Source organism: Myotis brandtii, unplaced genomic scaffold, assembly GCF_000412655.1.
Source record: "Myotis brandtii unplaced genomic scaffold, ASM41265v1 scaffold1186, whole genome shotgun sequence".
In the NCBI taxonomy this organism is placed as follows: domain Eukaryota; kingdom Metazoa; phylum Chordata; class Mammalia; order Chiroptera; family Vespertilionidae; genus Myotis; species Myotis brandtii.
Window position 1 is genome coordinate 417,605 of NW_005354120.1, and position 23,708 is coordinate 441,312.

The 23,708-nt window shown below is 42.9% G+C and overlaps 1 protein-coding gene across 1 annotated transcript in view; it reads right to left on the minus strand.

Annotated features, from left to right (window-relative positions):
* The window catches only part of LAMB4 (laminin, beta 4), a 98,448-nt gene that overhangs the window by 31,662 nt on the left and 43,078 nt on the right, over positions 1–23,708 (minus strand). Inside the window, exons 15-23 of the mRNA XM_005858468.2 lie at positions 14,974–15,159; positions 13,436–13,551; positions 12,770–12,890; positions 8,289–8,466; positions 6,809–6,952; positions 4,960–5,191; positions 4,132–4,289; positions 2,242–2,466; positions 951–1,171 (exon numbers count right to left, since the gene is read on the minus strand). Coding sequence (XP_005858530.1) covers positions 951–1,171; positions 2,242–2,466; positions 4,132–4,289; positions 4,960–5,191; positions 6,809–6,952; positions 8,289–8,466; positions 12,770–12,890; positions 13,436–13,551; positions 14,974–15,159 — 1,581 coding nt within the window. The remainder of the gene's footprint in view (positions 1–950; positions 1,172–2,241; positions 2,467–4,131; positions 4,290–4,959; positions 5,192–6,808; positions 6,953–8,288; positions 8,467–12,769; positions 12,891–13,435; positions 13,552–14,973; positions 15,160–23,708) is intronic.

The window sequence follows — 23,708 nt, forward strand, 5'->3', positions numbered from 1 at the left end:
CGCCCCGACTCCAGCCTGAATGGGCATCGCCTCCTTAATAGCCCATCCACACAGCTGGCTCACTTGAAGCACACAATGAAAATCCTCAAATGTTTTTTTCGCATGAGCTGGTGCCAAGTTATCACTCCCACCCAACAGTTATGCAAATTTTAAAAACACAATTGCAAAACTTGACTTGTATCCTCTTAATATCTCATCTGGTTCCAGACAATAAGGCAGCCTGTTAGGATATCTTGTCTCTTGTTCTGTCTTTATCACATTCGCTTACAACTTTGCAATATCCACAAATCTGATAAGCCTGTTTCTCCAGCTCCGTCTTAAACTGTTGATGAAAATACTGGACGGCACGTTTGGATCTCTCTGCAAGAATGCCCTGGGGACCGCCTACTGGCTGAGAGAGAGACATTTATCACAGTTGTTTAAACAGCTGAGGATCTAAACATTCATATGTGTCCTCTGTGCTCGAGTGAAAGTGTTTTCTCACTGTAAAGAGCAGCCTTCCCCTAGGCATTCCCTTTGGGTCAGACAACCCCAAATCTTCTTGCTGTCAGGGGCTCTCGGGTTAAACCAGCGCCATCTGATTTTCGGCTTCTCAGGCTTCCCTCAATCTCCATGACTGAACTGCACTCTTGGTTGGGCTGCTACAAATATGCTTCCCAAAAGGCCTAAGAAGCAGGCCAGAGAGTGATGTCACAAACATTAGGAGTTCCTCATGAATTAGGAAGCCAAGCTGTCATGTGGCGATCTACCAATTTGTTCCATGTTTGGCGGTTGCGGGTGTGAGGAGTGGAGGGGAGCCCATAAAACAGACATGGTCATCTGGTGCCCAGATCTTGGTTTCTAGTACCATTCTCCAACAAAAGGAAACAGCACCCCTTGAAGAAATGGCCCATTCTAGAAAGGGGGCAGGAAATAGACAAGATGAGCTAAGTGACTTTAAAGTATCTTGCCTGGTCACAGTGGCTGCCATGAGAGGTCTGGGGGTCACAGTCACATGGTTGGCATCCCCTGCCACGGATGAGGTTCCAGTATCCATCAGCGCAATGGTCACAGGTCCGCCCTGTGACGTGGGGCAGACAGGGGCATGCGCCAGAGTCTGGGTCACAAATGCAAGCTCCCCGACTAGGGGGACACTCAGAGGTATTCACGCCAGAAGGATGACAGGAGCATCCTGAGAGAACAGGAGGTAAATTCAGTGAAAACAATGGCTGTCAACAACCCATGCAAACATGGAGAAATGTGTCATTTCTCCAAAGGGCTCAATACCTTACAATAGTACAGAATTTATCAAAGAATTAAGTAGGTTGAACCCATTCAACTGTTGTTGATCCCCCAGAATAGCAGTTTCATCTGGTTGTGCATACTATGTTCGAAGAGCTCACATAGTAGACTGTGAGAAAGACTGCAAGTCTCACTTTTTCCCTTATGACATGCACCAAAGTTCCATTTATGTGAAAGATCTGAAACCAAATGGTTTACTAAATTGGGTGAACTGAAATATCACCCAACTGATATCTCCTAAAAAGGAGAAGTTTATTTCTCCTCTTTCTTTATCCTAGAATTAAACCTATGTCCTCGTCTACATCAATGATTCTCGTATTTATACATTTAAGTCACTTGATGAGCTTGTCACAATGCATATTTGTGGGTCTCACTTCCAGAGCGTCAATTCCATGGGTCTGAGGTACAGCTCAGGAATTTGCATTTTAATGCCTCATCCCCACCCCTAGATGACTCTGGCTCAGTGAACATTGAACCATACTCCGAGGAATAATGCTAAAAATCCACTAGAGCAGTGGTTCTCAACCTTGGCTGCACATTAGAATCACCTGGGAATCTTTTTAAAATCCTGATTTCTGGGCCTCATCCTCCAGAAATTCTGTTTCTTTGTTATGGGGTGAGGCCACAACATTAGTAACAAAGAAACAGAATTTCCGGAGGATGAGGCCCAGAAATCAGGATTTTAAAAAGATTCCCAGGTGATTCTAATGTGCAGCCAAGGTTGAGAACCACCGTCTTATAAGAACTCATAGTCAGAAAAGGCAAACTAACGACACCAGTGAGTATATTATAGCTGCACCCGTTTCTGCTGATGCGTTCAGTGCCCCAGCCCACCACCCAGGGGGTGCTGACACCCCGGGCCTAGCTGAAACGGGCATGGGAGAGCTGCTACAACACTCGTGAGCTGCCACTCTGCTGCCACACCCCCCGCCCCTTCCCCCAGGAGCCTTGCAGGCTTACTTGTGCAGGTTTGATTGAGGGCTGATCCAAAGTGACCGGGTTTGCAAAGCTGGCAGTGAGGCCCCTGAGTGTTGTGCAGACATTTAAGGCACTCCCCTGTTACTCGGCTGCAGGCCTCTGGGTCAGTGACATCAATGTTGTTGTTGCAGGCACATGGCCGGCAAGGTGCTCCAGAAATTCTGGGATTTCCATAGAAACCAGCAGAGCATTCTTCACACTGCTTACCTGAAAGATGGAGAGAGAAAAAGGGAATGAGGTGACAGAGGGGTGTGTGTGTGTGTGTGTGTGTGTGTGTGAGAGGGGGGATGGAGATTGGTATAAATAGAGAATAATTGGGTGCCTCTAGGGATAATGAGAGGTCACACATTGAGGATGAATAAGGAAAAGTGTTCTAATTTAAAACAAAACATTCATTTTAGCTTATTATTCATTCGGAGGGTAAAATGATTATCCAGGGCTAAAACGTCTTTGGTGAAGAATGGATTCTAGTCTTTCTTAAAACCTAAGAGTTGTGGGCACAGACCCCTGGATCCTTATAGAACCAGGGTCACAACAGTGTACCCCAGGCCCAAAGTTCATGTCAGCCCTTCCTCTCCCCAGGGCCCACCCCATCCGGGCCTGGAGGTGAAACAGCAGCAGCCTGAGACATGTGTCTAGCGGTGAAGATGGCTGAGAGTAGTTTCCTCGAGGTATGAGCCCAAGAGGCTGTTCTTACTGAGCACGGCATGGAGAAACCATCCCTTCTCTCCAACACTCTTTGCCCTTCCAACCATGAGGCAACTGCACTTGTTTAGGTGTCCGATCCACATTTTGGTTCATCCCATTTAGAAATGCTCTGGGAGCCCAACCATGGGCTCAGTTCTTAAAAAATGGCCAACCAAGCCCTGGCTGTTTGGCTCAGTGGATAGAACGTTGGCCTGCGGACTGAAGGGTCCCGGGTTCGATTCCAGTCAAGGGCACATGCCTGGGTTGTGGGCTCGATCCCCAGTAGGGGGCGTGTAGGAAGCAGCCAATCGATGATTCTCATCATTAATGTTTCTATCTATCTCTCCCTCCCTCTCCCTCTCTGAAATCAATAAAAAAAAAAAATACATTGTAAAAATGGTCAACCAAGCCTAAGTGTACAGGGAGAAGAGACTATAAGAGAAAAGGCAATTAACAAGAGATGTGTAACAATAGGGATAATAAAAATACTATCCATGTAATTTCTTATCATTATGGTAATTATCACTGAAGAAAATACAAGCACCATATTTCTAAGTGTGATTAAATCAAGTGGACTTTGTAAGTTTTCTTCCTTGTTTACATTACATGTTTACACTCATGCTTAAACTATGAAAAATAAAATTTTTGAGCAACAGATACAAATATTGAATTAACTTAGGCAGTCTCCATTCAATGCCCAAATCAGTGCTTCCAGACTTCTGGAAAAATTAGTTGTATCTGTGAAATGCCAGTCAAATTGATTGGTCAGAATTATACAAAGAAAGCATTGGACTGGTTATTATTATTATTTTTTTTACTTTTTAATTGCTTATGTTATATGTAATATATGTCACATATATTTATTTTATCACATATATATCTTAACATGTGATGATTTTATTTTAAATAAATTAATTTGATTTAAACTCATTTGGTCACTTAGTTTTCCAGAACAGCATTAACATATATAGCTCAGTGGGATGAGTTTTAAATAGTCATTGGTTTTTGAATCATTCAAATTCTTTGTTTATAAAGCAGCAATTTACCACATTGTGTCTTCTTACCATTAACTTATATCCTGCAACATTCATTTGGTCAAGGTAGATAAATTATTAATATGTGATTACTTTTCAGATAGCCGTGTGAAATAGAAGCAAAACAACCACCATAAAGCCTCCTGCCTACCTGCATAACCTTGAGCACAATTGCAGATTACATCTGAGTTCCAGGGATTCCGATAACAGGAATGGGCAAAGTACTGATTGCTGGAGGGAACATCTGGACATGGGCAAGGGCGGCAGGGCTGTCCTGAAGAAGGATTTCCATAGTAACCATCGATGCATCTGTCAAGGCAATTTATTTTCACCAAAATGTTCCCAGGAAAAGCTTACATGTTAGCCAGTGTGCATTTGCTATGCATTAGGACCGTGCAGCTCCGAAAACTCATTTTTTAAGTAGATGCTTATTTGCTCTGCATGAGGATTTTTTTTTGCTGTTGAAAGTCCCATGGTATAGTCATTAAGCTCCATATAATAGCACTCAATTTACATGTCTTATTTCAGGAATATAAAAAGCAAGGTGCCAGGCAAATGCCTGTTATTAATTTAATCAGACACTGTCTGGTTTATAACAAGATTTTGAAGGACGACGGAATGACATTATGATCCCACCCAGAACAACCATTCTACACTTCAATACTGTTAGTTTCTACTCAGTGGCCTTTTGGAGAGTGTTGTGAGATCAGAACAAAAGAAAATTTTAAAAATAAAAGTCCAGCCCAGCCAGCATGGCTCAGTGGTTGAGTGTTGACCTAAGAACCAGGAGGTCACGGTTCGATACCTGATAGGGCACATGCCCGGGTTGCAGGCTCGATCCCCAGTGTGGGGTGTGTAGGAGGCAGCCGATCAATGATTCTGTCATCACTGATGTTTCTATCTCTCTCTCCCTGTCCCTTCCTCTCTGAAATCAATAAAAATATATTAAAAAAAATAAAAGTACATATGAATTCCATACCTTTCACAGTTTCTTCCAGTTGTAAACCCCCCACAATTGAAGCATGATCCTGTTTCTGGATCACAAAGCTCAGCGAACGAATTACAGAGGCAGGGGTGGCAATTGGGAAATCCAAAATAGCCCTGCAGGCACCCGTCACAGCTGCGGCCAGCCACCGCTTCCTGGCAGGGGCACTGTCCGGTTATTTGGTCACACACAGTGCTCGTTGAGCCTTGAGGGTGGCAGTGACACACTAGATAAAGCAAAGAGAACATGGTGGGGTGGGGGGCAATGGTGTGCTGGTGAAAGAGGTACAGGCCTGATTTTGCAGTCCCTAACTTACCAGCTCACTCCAATCAAGGTGAACAGAGGGAGTCTCTAAAGGGCCTAGAGCAGAGCCTGGCATAGAGCGAGCACCAGGTGACTGTTGGTTAAATAACAATTCACCAATTCACTCAACAAACGGTAAGCTGTGAACAACTGGGTTTGATAAATGTTGTTTATGCAGAGGAACTGAACAAATAATGTGCTTTTTTTTTTTTCTAAAAGGGTGGGGGGGGGGGTGGGGAGGCAGTGCTCCCTGAACCAGAAAAAAGCCCCAGCCAAGTAATGTGCTTTTAATGACTTGAACTTCCATATATCTTGGGAGTCAAACTTTAAGACTATAAAAAATATAAGACACACCTCTCAAAACTTTCAGGCTTTTTTTTTTTTCCTGGACAAGATAGTAAAGGCTCAACCCTTTTCTGCTAAATTGTTGAATTACTTGAGCTCATCTTTCCTATAAAAAATGTGATGCCTGTTTGGTTTACAGGGTGCTACATGGAAAAAATATATATTCCTTTGTGTATCTCAAGCAATTCATTTTTTTAAAGAAAAGGGAAAAAAGAGCAGTGATGATCCAGCTGGCATGGCTCAATGGTGGAGTGTTGACCTATAAACCAGGAGGTCAAGTTTTGATTTCCCATCAGGGCACATGCCTGGGTTTCGAGCTCCATCCCCAGTAGGGGGCATGCAGGAGGCAGCCGATCAATGATTCTCTCTCATCATTGATGTTTCTATCTCTCTATCCCTCTCCCTTCCTCTCTAAAATCAATTAAAATTTTTTTTAAAAAAAGGTGGCGATGGACCCAAGCTGTTTTATGGGCAGTTTGCTAGACAGGCAATGGCCAGGAAGGTGTGCCATCTCTCTGAATCGTGACTGACAAGATGTTTCCATCCCTGAAAGGAGAATTCATGTACCTGGTGGTTTTCATGGTTCCTAAGGCAGGTGGTTTCTGTGAACAGTATTTCACTAATAGTTTACATCGTAGAATAGAGAACTACATACGTTGACATGTAGGATAACTGAATTCACTACTGCTGTTGACGCCCCACCCAAGTCCTTACTAATGGGCAGATTATAAAATGAGTTCTGAGACTTTGCAACCCCAGCACCAGAAAGCGTCATATCCTGATCACAGTGTTGGCCCCTTTCTCAACTTCCCAATCTCATCATTGTTTTAGCCTTTCCAGCCACTGGCTGACGGACCCAATCACACAGCTGGGTTTGCACAGCCAACTCCCTTCATGGTGTCCCACAGCCTACCCGGACTACCCCCTCTTTGGTATAGACTGCAAACTCCCAGAAGCATGAACCATGGTTTTCTCATCACTCACACTTCCTTACGGAGCTCTGCACACCCAGTGCCCAGTGAATGGATGGATGAAGGACGGTAGAAAAAAATTTCCATACATTTTATCTACATAGACAGCCCGAGTAATGTAGTCAGTTCCCACTCTGCTCCCCTTTTAGACTCCACACATCAATTTTCCTCCCTTCGAAACTCCGAGGTTGTGAACAAGAGCGGCTCTGTTTTCTGTTACCTACAGTGACAGCCGTGATGCCCCAGACCGTAGCTTCCTGCTGAGCACCTGTCACAGCGGCGCCCGGCCACGTGAGTCTTACACGGGCACTGGCCTCCAAGCGGGCTGCAGCCGGTCCCGACTGAGCCCTGGGGGTGACACTGGCAGGCTGCAGGCAACGAAAGAAGGATGTTAGAGGTGAAGGAAGTGGCCGAGAAGCACCTCATGCTCCTAGTGGCTCTGGTTTTCCTCTCTTTCATGTACCTCTCTAGGCCTTAATCCCTTCTCTGTGAAAGGGGGATAAAGTAGGATTATACAGATTAAAGGTAATAATGTTTATGAAGTACTTAGAACAGTGTTTGGCATCTAATAAATGCTCAATAAACATTACTTAAATATAACAACAATAAACATTACTCAAGTTAATGAAAGGCTTAAAATAAATTGTTTTAGTCATTAATTGTTCCAATTTAGTTATTATTATTGATATTATTATTACTTCAATTCCGGATGATCTATGTTAGTGCTGGACTATACCTTTGAATTTTCTTATTCCATACTTTTCGTGAGATTATGGACGGCCTGAAGACGTAGCCCTTCAGTATGAAAGAAAAAGCATTTGCCTGGGCCTGGCCAGTGTGGGTCAGTGGTTGAGCATCAACCTATGAACCAGGAGGTCACGGTTCAACTCCCAGTCAAGGCACATGCCTGGGTTACGGGCTTGATCCCCAGTAGGGGGTGTGCAGGAGACAGCCAATCAATGAGTCTCACTCATCATTGATGTTTCTATCCCTCTCTCCCTCTCCCTTCCTCTCTCTGAAATCAATAAAAACATATTTTTTAAAAAACAAATGCCTGGAACTTAGGAAGACCAGGGTCTCACTGTTGCTGTCACTCTATAGCAGTAGTTCTCAACTGGGGGGGAATTTTGCCCCCAAGGGACATATGTCGCAGTTTGCAGACATTTTTGGATGTCACAACCAGGGTAAGGGTGGTATCAGGTAGGTCGATGATAGGGATGTTGCTAAACATCTTATAATGCACAGGACAGACCTCACCCCCTCCCCACAACAAGGCATTATCCAGGCCAAAATTTGGAAACTAGTGAGGGTGAGAAACCTGCTCTAAACTTAGTGCAATGGGCAAGTAATGTTTTTAGACCCTAATGGTCTCATTTATTCAGTGACGGTTTGGGGATGAAAGAAGTTGTTTAGAGTTCATTTCAGACCCCAAATCCCAGGATTCTAAAGAAATACACTTTTAGGACTATTGTTCCTGCAATCTGGCATCTTAATGCTACTGCTGCAAGGCTCCTCTTCCTATACAGCTCCTGTACTGCACATTCTGATTCCAACACATCAGTAGATTGCTCTGTGTATCTAATCATCGGGCAAGATTGGTTGTTTGGAATAGATGCTAAAATAAATTAAGTTGATTCACTCATGTTCCAAAAAGCATTTTCACAAGTAGCAGTGCTTCAGGAGAGCCTACTCGGGGATACTCACCCACTGCCCCATTGTGTAGCCCGGCGGACATGCTCACTGTAAACCTTTCACACGCACCGGGGAGCTCCTGAGCTCCTGGTTCTGAGGCAATTTCAACACAGGGGTGCAGCTGATGTCCGTCTGCATCCTGCTTGCTGTAGGAATCCTCCAGTGCGTCGATTTGGGGAAGAAGACCAAGCTTTTAAAATAACGAGAAAAGAAGACATGTTCACTGTTCAGATTCCAGTTATAAAAAAATCAGATCCATATATGAGAGCAATAATTAAAAAGGGACTGAATTCAGTTCCTTAAATTGCTTATGACTAAATATTTTATGATTTTCAGCTTATTTAAGAAGCCTTCAACTATATATTTTCATTTATTGATCAATGGCAAAGAAAATAAGTGAGCCTGTATCTTTTTAGGGTCCTTATTACTATATTTTAAACTTGCTAATAAATTTGTCTTAGATTTAAAAGACTGTGAACTAGGCTACTTGTAATAAGAAACTATGGGTATTCCATAGTGTTACCATGGTGTGGAAACCACTGCCTTGCCGTAACCGGTTTGGCTCAGTGGATAGAGCGTCGGCCTGCGGACTGAGGGGTCCCAGGTTCGATTCCGGTCAAGGGCATGTACCTTGGTTGTGGGCACATCCCCAGGAGGGGGTGTGCAGGAGGCAGCTGATTGATGTTTCTCTCTGACCGATGTTTCTAACTATCTCTCTCCCTTCCTCTCTGTAAAAAATCAATAAAATATATTTAAAAAAAAAGAAACCACTGCCTTAGTCTGTAATCATACAATGCGCAACCATCTTCTCCTACTGGGCATCCTGGGTCAGGGACTGTGGGGGGCACTGTGCCCTGTGCAGATCTTCCTGCCTGCCAGCTGCCATGGCGGTGACTGCTAAAGGCTCACAGCTATCCTCTTCTCCAGAAAACTGGAGTCTGCCACCTTGTCCAGGAGTCACTGCACCCACTGGGGGCCGGGGGAGGGGTGGTGAGCCTGTAGCTGATAACTCGGGCACACACAGGCCCACCACTCTGCCTCTGGGTGGAACCAGTTCCGTGGTGTGATTGGTGGTCCAGAGCTCCCTGGGGATCAGGCTGCAGCTACACTTTAGCCACATCCTTCTTCAGTCCCTCTCTGCCCTCTCTTAGCCCCCCACTCCTCTTCTCCTGCCCACATGCCCTCAATAAATCAGGTGCACCCGAGTCCCTGAGGAATCTGACCTCAAACAGCGACCTCCTCTGAGATTTCTGACAGTTTGCCAAGATCAGCATACTCTCTTAGTTTTTATTTAGGTTTTAGGGGTTTCATACTTATATAAGAGAATGATTGCTTGAAAACAGATCAAATGGACATATTTTTAAGTTAATTTCAAATGATCTACTTCTATTGTGCATCTATCAAACACCATTGCCATGATTTTGTTTACATCACTGTCTTCTATATCAGGCTGAGGATTCTTAGAGGGCGAGAACCATGTTTTACACCCAGGAACCAGCCCAGTGCCTGGGCCACACACACTCAATAGCTGGGGACGGATGGATCATTTAAATGGATGCATTTAATACATCACCAAGTGATAATCTTGGGAGCTTATGAAGTTTAGGAATATTTAGGATATGGATTTAAAAGGAGGAGTAAGTTGGCTCTTATAAATGTGAATTTCATGACTATTATTATTATTAATAATAACATCCCTTTGTGATTTAGGACTTCCTTATGTTCCTCCTTTTCCTTTCTTTATGCTGCCTGGGTTCCCAGCTCTTAGCTTTATTTCCCCTGAATTAAACCTGTTAGATATGATTTTCTCTAGTTGTAACTCATATGTTGGTTCATGAGCACAGTTCTATTTAAAACTCTTCGGCAGAGAATATGAATTGTGTAGCTAGGAGAATCACGATAGTTTGAATTTCACATTCAAGAGTTTGTTTCTACTTTCTACTTTATTTCTACCATAATACGGTAGGACCTCACCACGACATTATGTGGCCCCTCTGGGTACTGGCTTTAGATCACCTTTGGTTAAAATTGCCATGTAAAATACAAATCACCCAGTTAAAACTGAATTTCAGAGAGGCAATGACTAATTTTTATTTAGTGTAAATATGTCTCATGCAATATTTGAGGGCAACATTTGGGACATACTTAATACCACATTCAAATTTAACTAGGTGCCCTTCCTTCCTTCCTTCCTTCCTTCCTTCCTTCCTTCTTTCCTTTCTTTTTTCCCTAAATCTTGCAATCTACCATTGGTAAAATAATCTTAAAACAATTGTATTTTTTGATGCCATAATAGATGAGCTTGTTGAATAAAATCCAAGATATACCTGATTCATATTGAATTTTATAGTAGATGATGAAATAACAAAGTTTGAGGATATAAATTTAAAATGTTCAATGGCAAAAAACTGAAGACACATTTCACAAAATATGGATACATCTAATTAAATCAGGGATCAACAAACTTCTTCCTATAAAAGGCCAGGTAGTAAATATTTTTGGCTTTGAGGCCCTAAGGCAGCGGTTCTCAAACTGTGGGTTGAGAGCCTTTTGGGGGTCGAACGACCCTTTCACAGGGGTCGCCTAAGACCATCGGAAAACACATATATAATTACATATTGTTTTTGTGATTAATCACTATGCTTTAATTATGTTCAATTTGTAACAATGAAATTGGGGGTCACCACGACATGAGGAACTTATTAAAGGACTGCGGCATTAGGAAGGTTGAGAACCACTGCCCTAAGGTCTCTGTAATGAGTACTCAGCTCTGACTCTGTAGCTTGAAAGCAGCCGTAGATAATACTTAAAAACAAGGGCATGGCTGTGTTCTAATATAATTTGTAGGTTGCATTTTGCCAATTAAGTCAAGATATTAGAAGATTCTTACAAATATTTAAAAATACAATTTAAGCAAAGCAATTGGACTTTTGTACACAAAGTTACTTTTAAAAATTTCCCAACAATTCTATACAATTTTGCTGAAGATGGATGAAACTGGTACTTTCACTGGTAATCCTGAAAATTAGTTGAAGTATAGCTCCAGAAAACAATTTGATAAGTTATTTCAAGAGCCATAAAACCTTAGATAAATAGGACTATATTTTAAAACACTGAAAAATATGTACCAACTATACATACTGAAAAATAGAAGAAACTATTCCACAAGCAGGGGACTAGATAAGTAAATTACATAAATTCACTCAATGCCAAACTCTGCCCAGTGACAAGCCTGGGTCTGCAGTGCGCAGAGTGGGGGTTTAGAAGGACTATCTGTGGTCCAACTCTGTGGGGGAAAGATGCTGAAAGGAGTCACTCAAAATAAACAAAACAAAAAACAACAACAAACAAAACAGAAACCGACTCAGACACAGAGAACAGACTAAAGCTGCTGGATGGGAGGGGTGTTGGCGGTCTGGGTACAAAAGGTGAAGAGACTAAGAAGTACACATTGGTAGTTACTGAATAGTCACAGGGATGTAAAGTACAGCATAGGGAATATAGTCCATACTATTACAGTAAGTATGTGCAGAGAGCACTTTGTAAAGTGTATGATTATCTAACCTCTATGCTGTACACTGAAACGAATACCAAAAAATATTGAATGTAAACTGTAATTGAAAAATACAATTTAAAAACAGTCACTCAAAGAAATACTATGCATTGTTCCTAGAAATAAAACTACATAAACATAGTAAAAAATGCTTATGATATAATGCGAAGTGAAAAATGCCCACATCCATACTTGTATGAGCACTCTGATTACAACATAAAAGCAGACTGTGTATACATGGGAGCTTGCAAGGTGCTAATTTTAAAGGGGTGGGATTTCCCCCGAAACTCAGTAATGCTGTCCTGGCTCAGGGCAGAGGCTCTGGAATCAGACAGTCTGACTCTGACTCCAGACTCCTCACTCCTAGCTGTGTGACCCTGAGCTAGTCCTGGCGTCTACAGATGAGAATAATCATAGTGCTGACCTTATAGGGCAGTGATGGTGAACCTTTTGAGCTCGGTGTGTCAGCATTTTGAAAAACCCTAACTTAACTCTGGTGCCGTGTCACATATAGAAATTTTTTGATATTTGCAACCATAGTAAAACAAAGACTTATATTTTTGATATTTATTTTATATGTTTAAATGCCATTTAACAAAGAAAAATCAACCAAAAAAATGAGTTCGCGTGTCACCTCTGACACGCGTGTCATAGGTTCGCCATCACTGTTATAGGGTGTTGACTCTATATGAGTAAATGATAGAATGTGAGCAAGACGCGATAGGGACTGAGCAAGATGCACTTCAAACCATTACTGGCACTTCCTGTTCTGTAAGATTTGCAATTGTTATTAGGTGACTTTTAGAGAGAATAGGTGATTTTTTGAATGAAACAAATACATTCACACGTCTCAAGAAACATTTCACCAGAGAGTCTAAACACGGGATTTTAATGGAGCTCAGTTTGGAAGGCAGCACCCACCACGCTCTGTGATACTTACAGAATCAACAAGGATGTGTGAATGAGCGTGGGACCCTCCTTCCAAGGGCTGGGAAAAATAGACGTCTATAGAATATTGTACATCTGGTTCTAAACAGATGGGTGTGGGAAGCAGCACGACTCTGTATTAGGAGAAATAAAGCAACAATTCAACGACAAAAGTACAGTTATGTAACGGAAGTGACCCCGGTATTTGGTAGCGTTCCACCTATGCTGCGATGTGGGTTCCACTGTGGGGTGGTGGCAAGGTCCAGGTGGACAGTAAATGCAGAATCTCCGTGGCTCTTCCACAGGTTGTGCCAGAGAGCAAAGCCTTAGAAACTATTGGCCATGGGTTGTCATGACTGTGGTGGGGAAAAGATAATACCAATGACCTCCATCCTACCTGCCATGCTAATATCAACAGGGTCTCTGGTTTCTTTTGCCACAAATCTCTGATGAGGCAAACTTAGTAGCTTTTTACCTCACAGACTCTCAGCTGAGATAACTCAACTGAATATTTTACTCTTATTCTTGTAGCATTTCACTTTCTCACATCTCAAAGCCACTGAGAGAATGGGAAAGGGTTATTACACCTCTTCTCCCACTAGTTCCTGAATACATGTTACTGGTAGATGAACAAAATGCTAGGAAACCTTCAGTGTTTGAGGGCAGGTCCGGAGCATACCTTGAGGTCGCGGGTAAGGCGAAAGACGGAGGCTTCTGCGGTGGGATCTTGCGTGTACAGTGCTTGCTCCCTCCAGGGGGGTTAACCACAACCTGGACAGCCCAGTCAGCTGCGGACTAGATGGGCAGGACATAAAAGCATGTCACTGTGAGGATGTGGGAGCCTGTTTTGCATGCACAGACATATACCTGGTGAAGACTGCATGGAATCGAATTTGTAACCCAGGGCCCTTTTGGCAAATAGGATTTTCTAGTTGAAAAAAGTCTAAGAGGTTCACTCTCAGGCCCAACTCGCTGGTGTCTGAATTGTGACCCAGGTAGAGGAATATTGTTTCTGGCCATAGCGACATAGTTCACGAGCCTGAGAGAACTCTGTATTCCCGACACGTCTTCCCTTTAACCCCTGCCTTCCAAGCAGCAGTTAACTCATCATGTTCATAAATCACAGAACAGAAATAACAATGTGGAATTCTTCACAAAAGGAGATGCATTTTTTCCCCACATTATTATGTAAATATTAGTATATAAATTGTATGATCTAGTTATTTTATTACTAGATGTATTTATTATATTACTAGATGTATTTATATTTGTTTATGTGCCAATTAGCTATCCTCTGAAAGCCTTACAATTTGGAAAAGCATCTTAAAGCTGTTAGAGATGTGTCTTCTCAATGGAAAAATTTATATATAGATATATTTAAAACTTTCTTGTCATACTCACTAGGTCAAAGTTCATTGAAGTCCCTTGGCTTTTGAGTGTAAGTGGGAAACAGAGAATTATGTCATATCAAGATTTTCAAAACGGATCAGCAGCTCTGGTCATAAGCACACAGTGAGCGCGTCCAGAGTGTGGTCCCTAGAGCGACTTTGGAACCATCGTCCCCCCACCCCACCCCCCGTCCCCCCCATAGAAAAAATTTTTTAGAGGAGATGGTCTATGGGGTTTCAGATTATCAAAGGAAAGTTTATACAAAGAAAAGGTTAGACTCTATTGCTTTAAATCAAATATTTTCCTAATTTGTTCCCTATTCTGTTTAGATACTTCTTAAAAGGCCAGGAAGGGTAGTAAGGCAATGGGAGACAAGAGAGCAGCCTGCTTTCAGCTGTTCTCTTCTTTCAGGGGAAATCCAAATGCAAATAAATGCTTTTGCTGCAGCCCTGGAGTCTGAATCTCTGCACGTATGTTAGTTTATTAAGTTTTTAGAAAAAAAGTCCCAGGAGAGGCAGGGTTTATGTTATTTTAGTTATTTATTATTCTTACACAAACATTCCATCACCACTTCCTTAGATCGAGGGCCTTAAATATATAACTCCAACTTTAGCTTCTCTCCCTGGAATAAAGCATGTGTGCCTATGGCTCACTCTGTTGCTTTAGTATCTTTAGGAAACCCTTTGGTGTATAATGCCCTCCAGATGTTCTCCTTCTTCTGCAAATACTTTGAAGATAAACATATCTAGCAAGACTGGGATGGAAACATTTAGTGCAAGAATGGATTTCAATTTTTCACCATTCGAAGGCGTTGGACTTAAAGGATACCTGAGTTTCATAGCGAATGGCCACGGTGAAGTCCATGGGAGAGGGAATGTTGTTGACAGAAAATCTTAAGCCAGCCCCAGGGAGAACCCTGGCAAATCCAGGCCCCGTCCATGTAACGGGCATCCCGGGAACTGGCTCTCGGAAAACAACGTGAACGGCAGGCACCCGGCCAAAGGTCACTGAGCCCTAAAATCAGAGAGAAATGTACATAAGCTTTGCCGATAGTCAAGGCCTGGAAGAGTTTGGAGAGAAAAAAAGAAAAGAAACCCACATATTTCCATATATGATCCATCTGAGTCACGGATAAATTATTCCACCCAGGATCCAGGCCAGAGTACGGCTGAGAATAGCGTGCTCAGTCTGCAGCTTTGGAACATATGTTACGTACAGAATGATTGATTTGAAAGCAGTGTCACTGGAAACCACCTTAATTTTAAGTACTCCATGTGCTAATGAATTCAGCACATTCCACATTGATGACCTTGGGCTTTCTCAGATACAACTGTAGGATCCTGGCCAAAATATGGAAAGGAAGAAAAGATTCCCATGCCTAGTTCATGGATTTTGCCTAAATGTCTGATGACAATGAGAAAACTCACATGTACTTATTATTTAGATATTTCTTCCAAGCAAACATGAGAAATGGTCTTCTATCTGCTTGGAGGCAGATAAGCACAAAACTAACTCACTTGATTGATTAACATCCCCAAAAGGCTCTGTACTAGATGTCAGCCTGGGGCCATCTGGATCCTGTAGATAATTTTTCTTTAATGGCTTTTGCATCTGCCTCTCCATACTCACAGCCTCCACGGGAATTCTCCCTCTTGTTGCTTTTGCCTGTATTGCTGCAACCGTCTCTTGGCTGTTCTCTCCATTCTCTCCCAAGTCCAATACACATTACACACCACTGCCAACAAGCATTTCAAACTCTAACTGCCAACAGAATCACGCCCAAATTACTTAGCCTGGAGTTCAAGTTGCTCTGTGATCTACCTCAAACTTCTCTTCATTTGATACACATTTGCTTAGTAACAATTCAATGTGAGCCTCTGAATTAGGAATGCTAAGATGAGTAGGACAGAGTCCCTGCCACAGAGCAGTTTAGAATCTTGCATTGGAGACAGACATGTGAATGAGAAACTATACCCATAGGTTTCAATAGACAGGGGTGTATGTAAACTCATCCACATGCAACATTTTCAAACATTGTAGAAACACTCTCACAATTGCAGTAGATGCTGTCGGTACCTCTCTGGGATCCCCTTACCCGGCTGTTGCACCATCACCCACTTGCTGTGTGTGTGTGTTGCCTCCCCTTCTCTGGAGACTTGCCCTCCTACACCCGCCAAGACAGCTCGCAGCCAAGGCTGGCCTGGTTGTATCGAGGAGCGGGACAGCTTTGTCTGTAGTGCTCACTTCTGAGCGCCCTGTGGATCAAGGCTTGTTTCACCTGAGACCACAAATTACCCTTTCCCCTTCTCTATCTTGTTTTCTTCGCTCTCTCAAAGAGTTTTTCTGGAGCCCTGGCCAGGTAGCTCAGTTGGCTAGAGTGTCATCCCAATAGACCAAGGTTGTGGGGTCGATCCCTGGTCAGGGCACAGGAATCTACCAATGAATACATACATGAAGTGGAGCAATGGATCTTTCTCTCTGAAATCAATTTTTTTTTAAAAAAGAGCTTTTCTTAAAAACACTTTTTAAATAAATCATTTGTACCAGAATCCAGTGTTAGGCTCTGTTTCCATGGCTTCTGACCTGAGACGGTGGGTACCAGTTTCCCTAAAATGGACTGACTCAGATGCCGTTCTGGAGGTGGCTCATGTACTGTTCATCTGGCAGTGAGAACCCCGTGAGTAACACAACTGATGATCCCTGGGGTGCAGGAGCAGAGCAACTGCTAACACTGCCATCTCCGGAGAGCTGGGGCAGCACAAAGGGGAAGGGAAGGCACTGGCATGAGTAATATTTCTGGCATTGAGAGATATGGAGGAATCTATAATAATAAAAGTGTAATATGCTAATTAGACCGGACAGGCGAACAACCTTCCGGATGTCATTCCGGACATCCTTCTGGACGAAGCTGCCCTGGCAGGGGCCAAGGCAGAGGCGGTTAGGGGCGATCAGTCAGGCAGACGAGTGGTTAGGGATGATCAGACAGGCAGGTAGGTGAGCAGTTAGGGGCAATCAGGAAAGCAGGTAGAGTGGTTAGGGGTGATGAGGCAGGCAGGTGAGCAGTTAGGGGTGATCAGGCAGGCAGGCGAATGGTTAGGGGTGATCAAGCAGGCAGACAGAGGGGTTAGGGGCAATCAGGCAGGCAGGCAGGCAAGTGGTTAGGAGCTAGCAGTCCCGGATTGCAAGAGGGATGTTTGACTGCCAGTTCAGGCCCGGGCCTAAACCGGCAGTCGGACATCCCCCGAGGGGTCCTGGACTGTGAGAGGGTGCAGGCCAGGCTGAGGGCCTCCCCCTCGGTGCATGAATGTTGTGCACTGGACCTCTAGTTATATAATAAAGTGGGTTTTCCGAATGTGTATGTTAAAAAATTAACAAATTAGTTTATCTGTTTTTACTTATGTAGACACGTTTTGTGTAATTAAAATTAAGTATGTATGAAAAGTTTAAGTTTGCAGAAAAATTTTCTATATGCATTACTGTAATTTTAAATGTATACTGAATAGGTCTAGTAAATGCATGCATTCACCAGTCACTGGGAATAAACAAATGCCCATGGCGGGGCGGGGCTTAGCGCGGTCGGAACATAGGCCAGCATGTGTTCAGACTTCTGCAGGAAGTCACACCATGTGACAAGAGAACCCGTTACCATGTGCGATGCAGTGTGACCACATGTTAATCATTTGGGGAACATTGTTTGCGAGTAATAACTCAGGTTTAAATATGTACGTAGACTATAGTTGTAGATATGTAATATTTATTTATGTCGGTGAAATTACTATAGTGTTTCTTCCAACATATGGCCTATTTGCTAAAATTTGTTAAAAATAACAATGAATTAATAACAAAAAATAACCTATTAATTAAACTGAAAGCAAATCTTGGGTTAAAAGAATTTTAAAATTAGGGTGTTACTTTTCACATATGACGAGTAATGGATGAGAAGTTTTGTCTATTAAATCAGGAGTCTGTTAAATTGAGGTCTGCAAAATCGGAATCACCTTGGGGTGCTTGGCAAACAGGCAGATTTCTTGACCATCATCAGACTCAGCATCTCAAGAGGAAGGCCCTAGAACAGTGATGGCGAACCTTTTGAGCTTGGCGTGTCAGCATTTTGAAAAACCCTAACTTAACTCTGGTGCCGTGTCACATATAGACATTTTTTGATATTTGCAACCATAGTAAAACAAAGACTTATATTTTGATATTTATTTTATCTATTTAAATGCCATTTAACAAAGAAAAATCAACCAAAAAAATGAGTTCGCGTGTCACCTCTGACACGCGTGTCGTAGGTTCGCCATCACTGCCCTACAACATGCATTCGAAACGAACTCCCAGGGTTACACTTGCACACAGTAGAACTTGAGGCTGACCGATCTGTGTCACAGGGAGCCCTGGGAGGGGGCAGCGACGGCTTCCCCGCCCTTCTCATTCAGGAGGACTTCAGATTGAGAAGCCAGCGAAGGCTTCCTGGGCATGCGGCAGGGCAAGGGAAGCAGGAGAGAGCCAGGCCGCCACCACTGGCATGTAGGCACGCACAGGGAGCAACACCACTACCCAGCCTTCGTGGACCGTGTCAGCAGGAGCCAGTTCTCCCTAAACTGAAGTCCACGTCACGTATGCACACCCCTTTTGTGTACTTGGCCCACCCGGCACATGTTAGTCATTTGTGCACATGGCTCATTTCCCAACAACAATCTTAGACAGGTTCCATGGCTACATACTTCTGTCGCCATTCATTCAACCACTTCATTCACACAAGGTCTCTTATAAGAAATGAACCGTTTCAGGCGCTAGGTTTGCAAACAAGACAGCCAACGTCTGTTTCCCTTTGCTTCTGCAACATGCCCATTCACGCACATGCACAGGGAACTCTCAGTAAAGATCCCGGCGTAACGACTGAACGAAGGACATGGGCCTGAAGCAGTCCCAACCTTGAGTGGATAATGGTTGGCTGGCTGTGAGGTTCTCAGGCCCCTCCAGCCTTCTGAAGCCATTGGAGCGGGGGGGGGGGGGGGGGTGGCATCGTCCTGGCCCTCACACCAGCACTGACTGATTACAACCGCCTTGGAATCAAGGGCCAAGCCATGCACCATCATCCCAGGGACATCAGCATGGTTCATTTCTCAAATTAGGAGGAGAGCCATTTCTCAGAACTGTACCTTTTTCGTACTAAAATGACAAGAAATTGTGAATTCACAGTACCCGAGTCTCTAACTCTTCAGAATCCAGCTTTCCAGGAATTTTTGTTGTGAAAAGAAATAAAGTGATCGAAGTTTTGCACAGGGGCTCTAACTACTTGGGGCTTGCTTCGTCCTTCCCTCCACTCTATTCTTGAGGCTAATAGAGCTCACACTGACTGGGTACTCACACGGACCAGGCACAGTCTGGGTGCATCTGGGTTAGTGGCTGAAGGCACCACAGAAATGGCCATGAAGAAATGGCTTACCTCGCTCTGCTGGTCAGCATGGATGCTCTGTTCCGGATTTCTCTTTAGTATTATATTTCCTTTGTCAATTATGAAATAGCTTCCTTGTGGCTGCAAATACACATCACATGTAGGCAAAGCTGTTGCTAATATCTTAAAAAGAACAGAAATGACAGCTTAAGTAAGCAACAAAAGACCCAATTATACCATAGTTGAAGAATTTCAAATTATACCATAATTTAAAAGGTAATTATGATCCTCATTTAATAGCCTCAGGAAGCAGTCATTGGAGGCAGTTTGTAATTTTTTGTTTTTCTGTGAAAACAGAGAGTTTTGGGTGGTCCTAAGATTATTGGGTTTTCTTTTTAAGGGCTCCTATACTAGTGAAATTCTAAACTGGGAAAATATTTATTCTTATCTACTGGTCTCATGGTATTTAAGAAAAAGTACAAAAATGCTATGTTTTAACATAAAATCTCAAGAAGAAAGCTGTAGAAAATCAACAATAGGCATGGTACAAAGATTCAAAGATTAATTAGCTATTGTAACTTTTGACACACTCCAGACCAATTCCTCTTAGTTCTTACAGTTTGTGGGATTTGGCCTTGTAAGTTCCCACGAGGGGGTTATATCAGGATAGCCAAATTGCACCAGCCAGACTGAAGCAGAGGAATTGCATTCATGCAACTCCAGTTTCCTTAAAATCCTGGTTTTGTGGGCTCCTCTTTTATATCTTCTCCTTAGTCATTCAGCTGCCAACCCAGTTAGAATCTCCAATTGCTCATTTCCAAAATTTCACTGTACCCTGGACATTGGTATTTGCTTGATGTTTCATTGTTGGTTTCATAAACAAGATTTTTTAAAAATATATTTTTATTGGTTTCGGAGAGAGGGAGAGAGAATTATCAACGATGAGAATCATGGATCAACTGCCTCCTGCATGCCCCTTACCGGGGATCGAGCCTGCAACCGGGCATGTGCCCTGACTGGGAATCGAACCCTGACCTCCTGGTTCATGGGTGAATGCTCCACCACTGAGCCACACTGGCTGGGCATAAACCAGGTTTTTAATTTCACAGGTGGCTCATCATGGGCATTGCTCCACCACTGAGCCACACTGGCTGGGCATAAGCCAGGTTTTTAATTTCACAGGTGGCTCATCATGGGCATGCAGCTCTGAGTTCAGCTGTGGCTACTTTAAGACCCTCTTATTCTAGTGTTTACTGTTCAGAGTCTCACTGTGCCCTGACTGGCTCCTCCACTTTTCTGTGAGGAGCACCCTTTGGACAAGACACACTGAGATTATGTTAATTGGTCCTCATCTATTTTTTATTTTCCTTACCAATTGTGTTCCTCTCATAACACAAAATTATACACTGTTGAACCAATTCTATACAGAAAACACATCATGGAATTAACTATCTACATACTATAGTACATTCTATACTATGTCAAATGCAATCAATATTAACTGCGGTGACCACAGGCAGTTTCTATAAGAAAACAAACCAGTGCTTCCCAAGCTGCACAGGAACCGCCTGGGATCTTGTTAAGCCGCAGACCTCATCCAGTGGGTCTGGGGTGGGGCTTGAGATTCTCCGAGTCTAATGGACTCCCAGGTGATGACAGTATCGACGCTCTACAGACCACAGTTTGAGCAGCAAGGATGTTGGCACAGACAGAATGTTTGTGTCCTCCCCTGAAAATGCATATGCTGGAACCTAACCCTCAATGTGATGTATTTGGAAGTGGGCCTTTGGGAGGGGATTAGGTCATGAAGGTGGAGCCCTCACGAGTGGGATTAGTGCTCTTATAAAAGCGGCCTCTGGGAGCCCTTCTGCCCCTCCTGCCCTGTGAGGAGTCAGCAGAAGACAGGTGTCTGTGAACCAGGCAGAGGGCTCTCACTAATTACAAATTTAAAAGTGCCCAATCACTCAAATAATGGAATTGTGAGTTCTTTGAGGACAAAAACTTCCATTCCACTTCTGTGTGTCTTTGAAGTCTGCTATATACATATACGTTTAGTCCCAAAAATGTATACACACTTTAATAGCTCATAGCTCAATGAAATGTATTTTAATAAACACTGCCTTTATGATTATTCAAAGTGTGTGTATACTTTTTTGGAGACACCCTATATATAGGCATACCTTGTTTTATTGTGCTATTGTGCTTCACTTTGTGCTTTTCAGATGTTGCTTTTGTTTGTTTGTTTTTACAGTCGAAGGCAAGACCCGCTGCCAACAAAAATATTATGACTTGCTTTATTGCTATTGTCTGGAACCAAACCCGCAACACTCTGAGGCATGCCTGTATATAACGTTTTGAAGAGAGTTAATTGTCATCCTTAGTTCTCCAATTTGAGCATCCTGACAATTACTCATAGATGTGATCTGGAATTCATGCCCTTTCATATCTCCATCTCCATCCTTTGTCTTTGCTCTGTTACTTCTCAACTTAGACCATTATTCCCGTCTGGAGTGGTGCAGACTGCTCTCCCTCCATCCCAGACTTCTCTTGGGTGAGACTGCATTTATAAGAACACTGAGGATAGTCTTCATCACATCATTCCCTTGCTCAGAAAGCTTCAAGGAGTTCTCATTATCCAGAGAATAAATTTAGCCTACCTGTATTTGTTCTACCTGTATTGAATACGACTGCATTGTTTTTCCTCTGAGCCATTACCTGGCTGGACTGTCTTCTCATCTAGTCTACTAATTGAAACTCTTATTGTTTGCAAGTCTCAGGCCAAATTATTCTACCTGTGTGTTAAGCCTGTTCATAAAGGGTCACTCAGGCTCCAAAATCCTAGTGCACTTATTGGTTCTCCCTTTCATATGGCACTGCCCCAATCCTGAGCTATCTATGTAAATATAGTTGCTATAGTTAAAAACTCCAGGAGGGCAGGGTCTCTAACTAATCCCTTTCAATGCCACCCTTAGCTTGAAGCTCAGCATAATGTATGTGGATGGGCAATATATTGATGGATTCAGAGCAAATTTTGAAAGCAGATACACTTGGCTTTTAATCCAGGACCCACTGTCTACCAGCTGTGTGACTTTGGGCAAGTTACTTAACCACTCTAATGTTTCCCCTCATCTGGAAATTACAGATGATAATATGTAGGATATTTGGAAAGTTGAATAAGATAATGTATATAAAGTGTAAAGCACAGAGCATTAAATCAGTGGAAGTTTTATTTATATAACAGCACACAATAAACTTTGTTAAATGAATGCACAAATAATTAAATGGTAGCTAACTTAAATCCTTTATACTATAATTAAAAATCATTTTCTTAGTGGTGAGGAAAACTACTCATGTTATTAACCTTTAAACACTTAACATTTAATTTTCTTTCCTCTGTCATATGTATTACTTTCCAATCCTTTAAGCAATTTTCCTCGCCTTTTAAAACCATTGTGTATTCTCCATCTTTTTCTTTAAGCCGTGGAGAGAAGAGTAAGGACTCATCTTAGTCATTATATTCACAGTTTGGAGCTATATTAGTATATGTGATATCATCTTATTTAATTGCTTGTCAGCACCCACCATATGGTGCATACTGAATAAATGTTAAGTAACAGTCCATCTATTTCAGATAATCATGTTTGTTTTGTGTCTTCTTACCTAAAAAATGGGAAATATTGTATTTATAGTTCTACTAGTGGCCTGGTGCACAGATTCATGCACATTGAAAGGAAATTAATTAGAAAGAAATTAATTAGTGGGGTGGGGCTGGGCGAGATGGGCCGGACATGCCCTGGAGCCAACCTCCTGTGGTCCCTCCCTGCCAACTGCATCTGGGGCAGCGCCAAGGCTCAAAGGGCATCTGTGGTCACTGCAGCTCAGCAATAAACCAGATTTGGGGCGACATGCCCCAGCAACAACATAAACAATGGCCAAAGGTGGAATTGCACAGCCCCATGAGGAATCGGGCTCCCTCTTCTCTAGTTCTGGCATGCATCACCAGAGAACTACTGCTGCCAAGTCACCATAGCTCGGCAGCTCCTGCGCTGAGCGTCTGCCCCCTGGTGGTCAGTGCATGTCATACCTACCGGCTGGTCGGATGGTCGCTTAGCCTATATATATAGACACACACACACACACACACACACACACACACACACACACA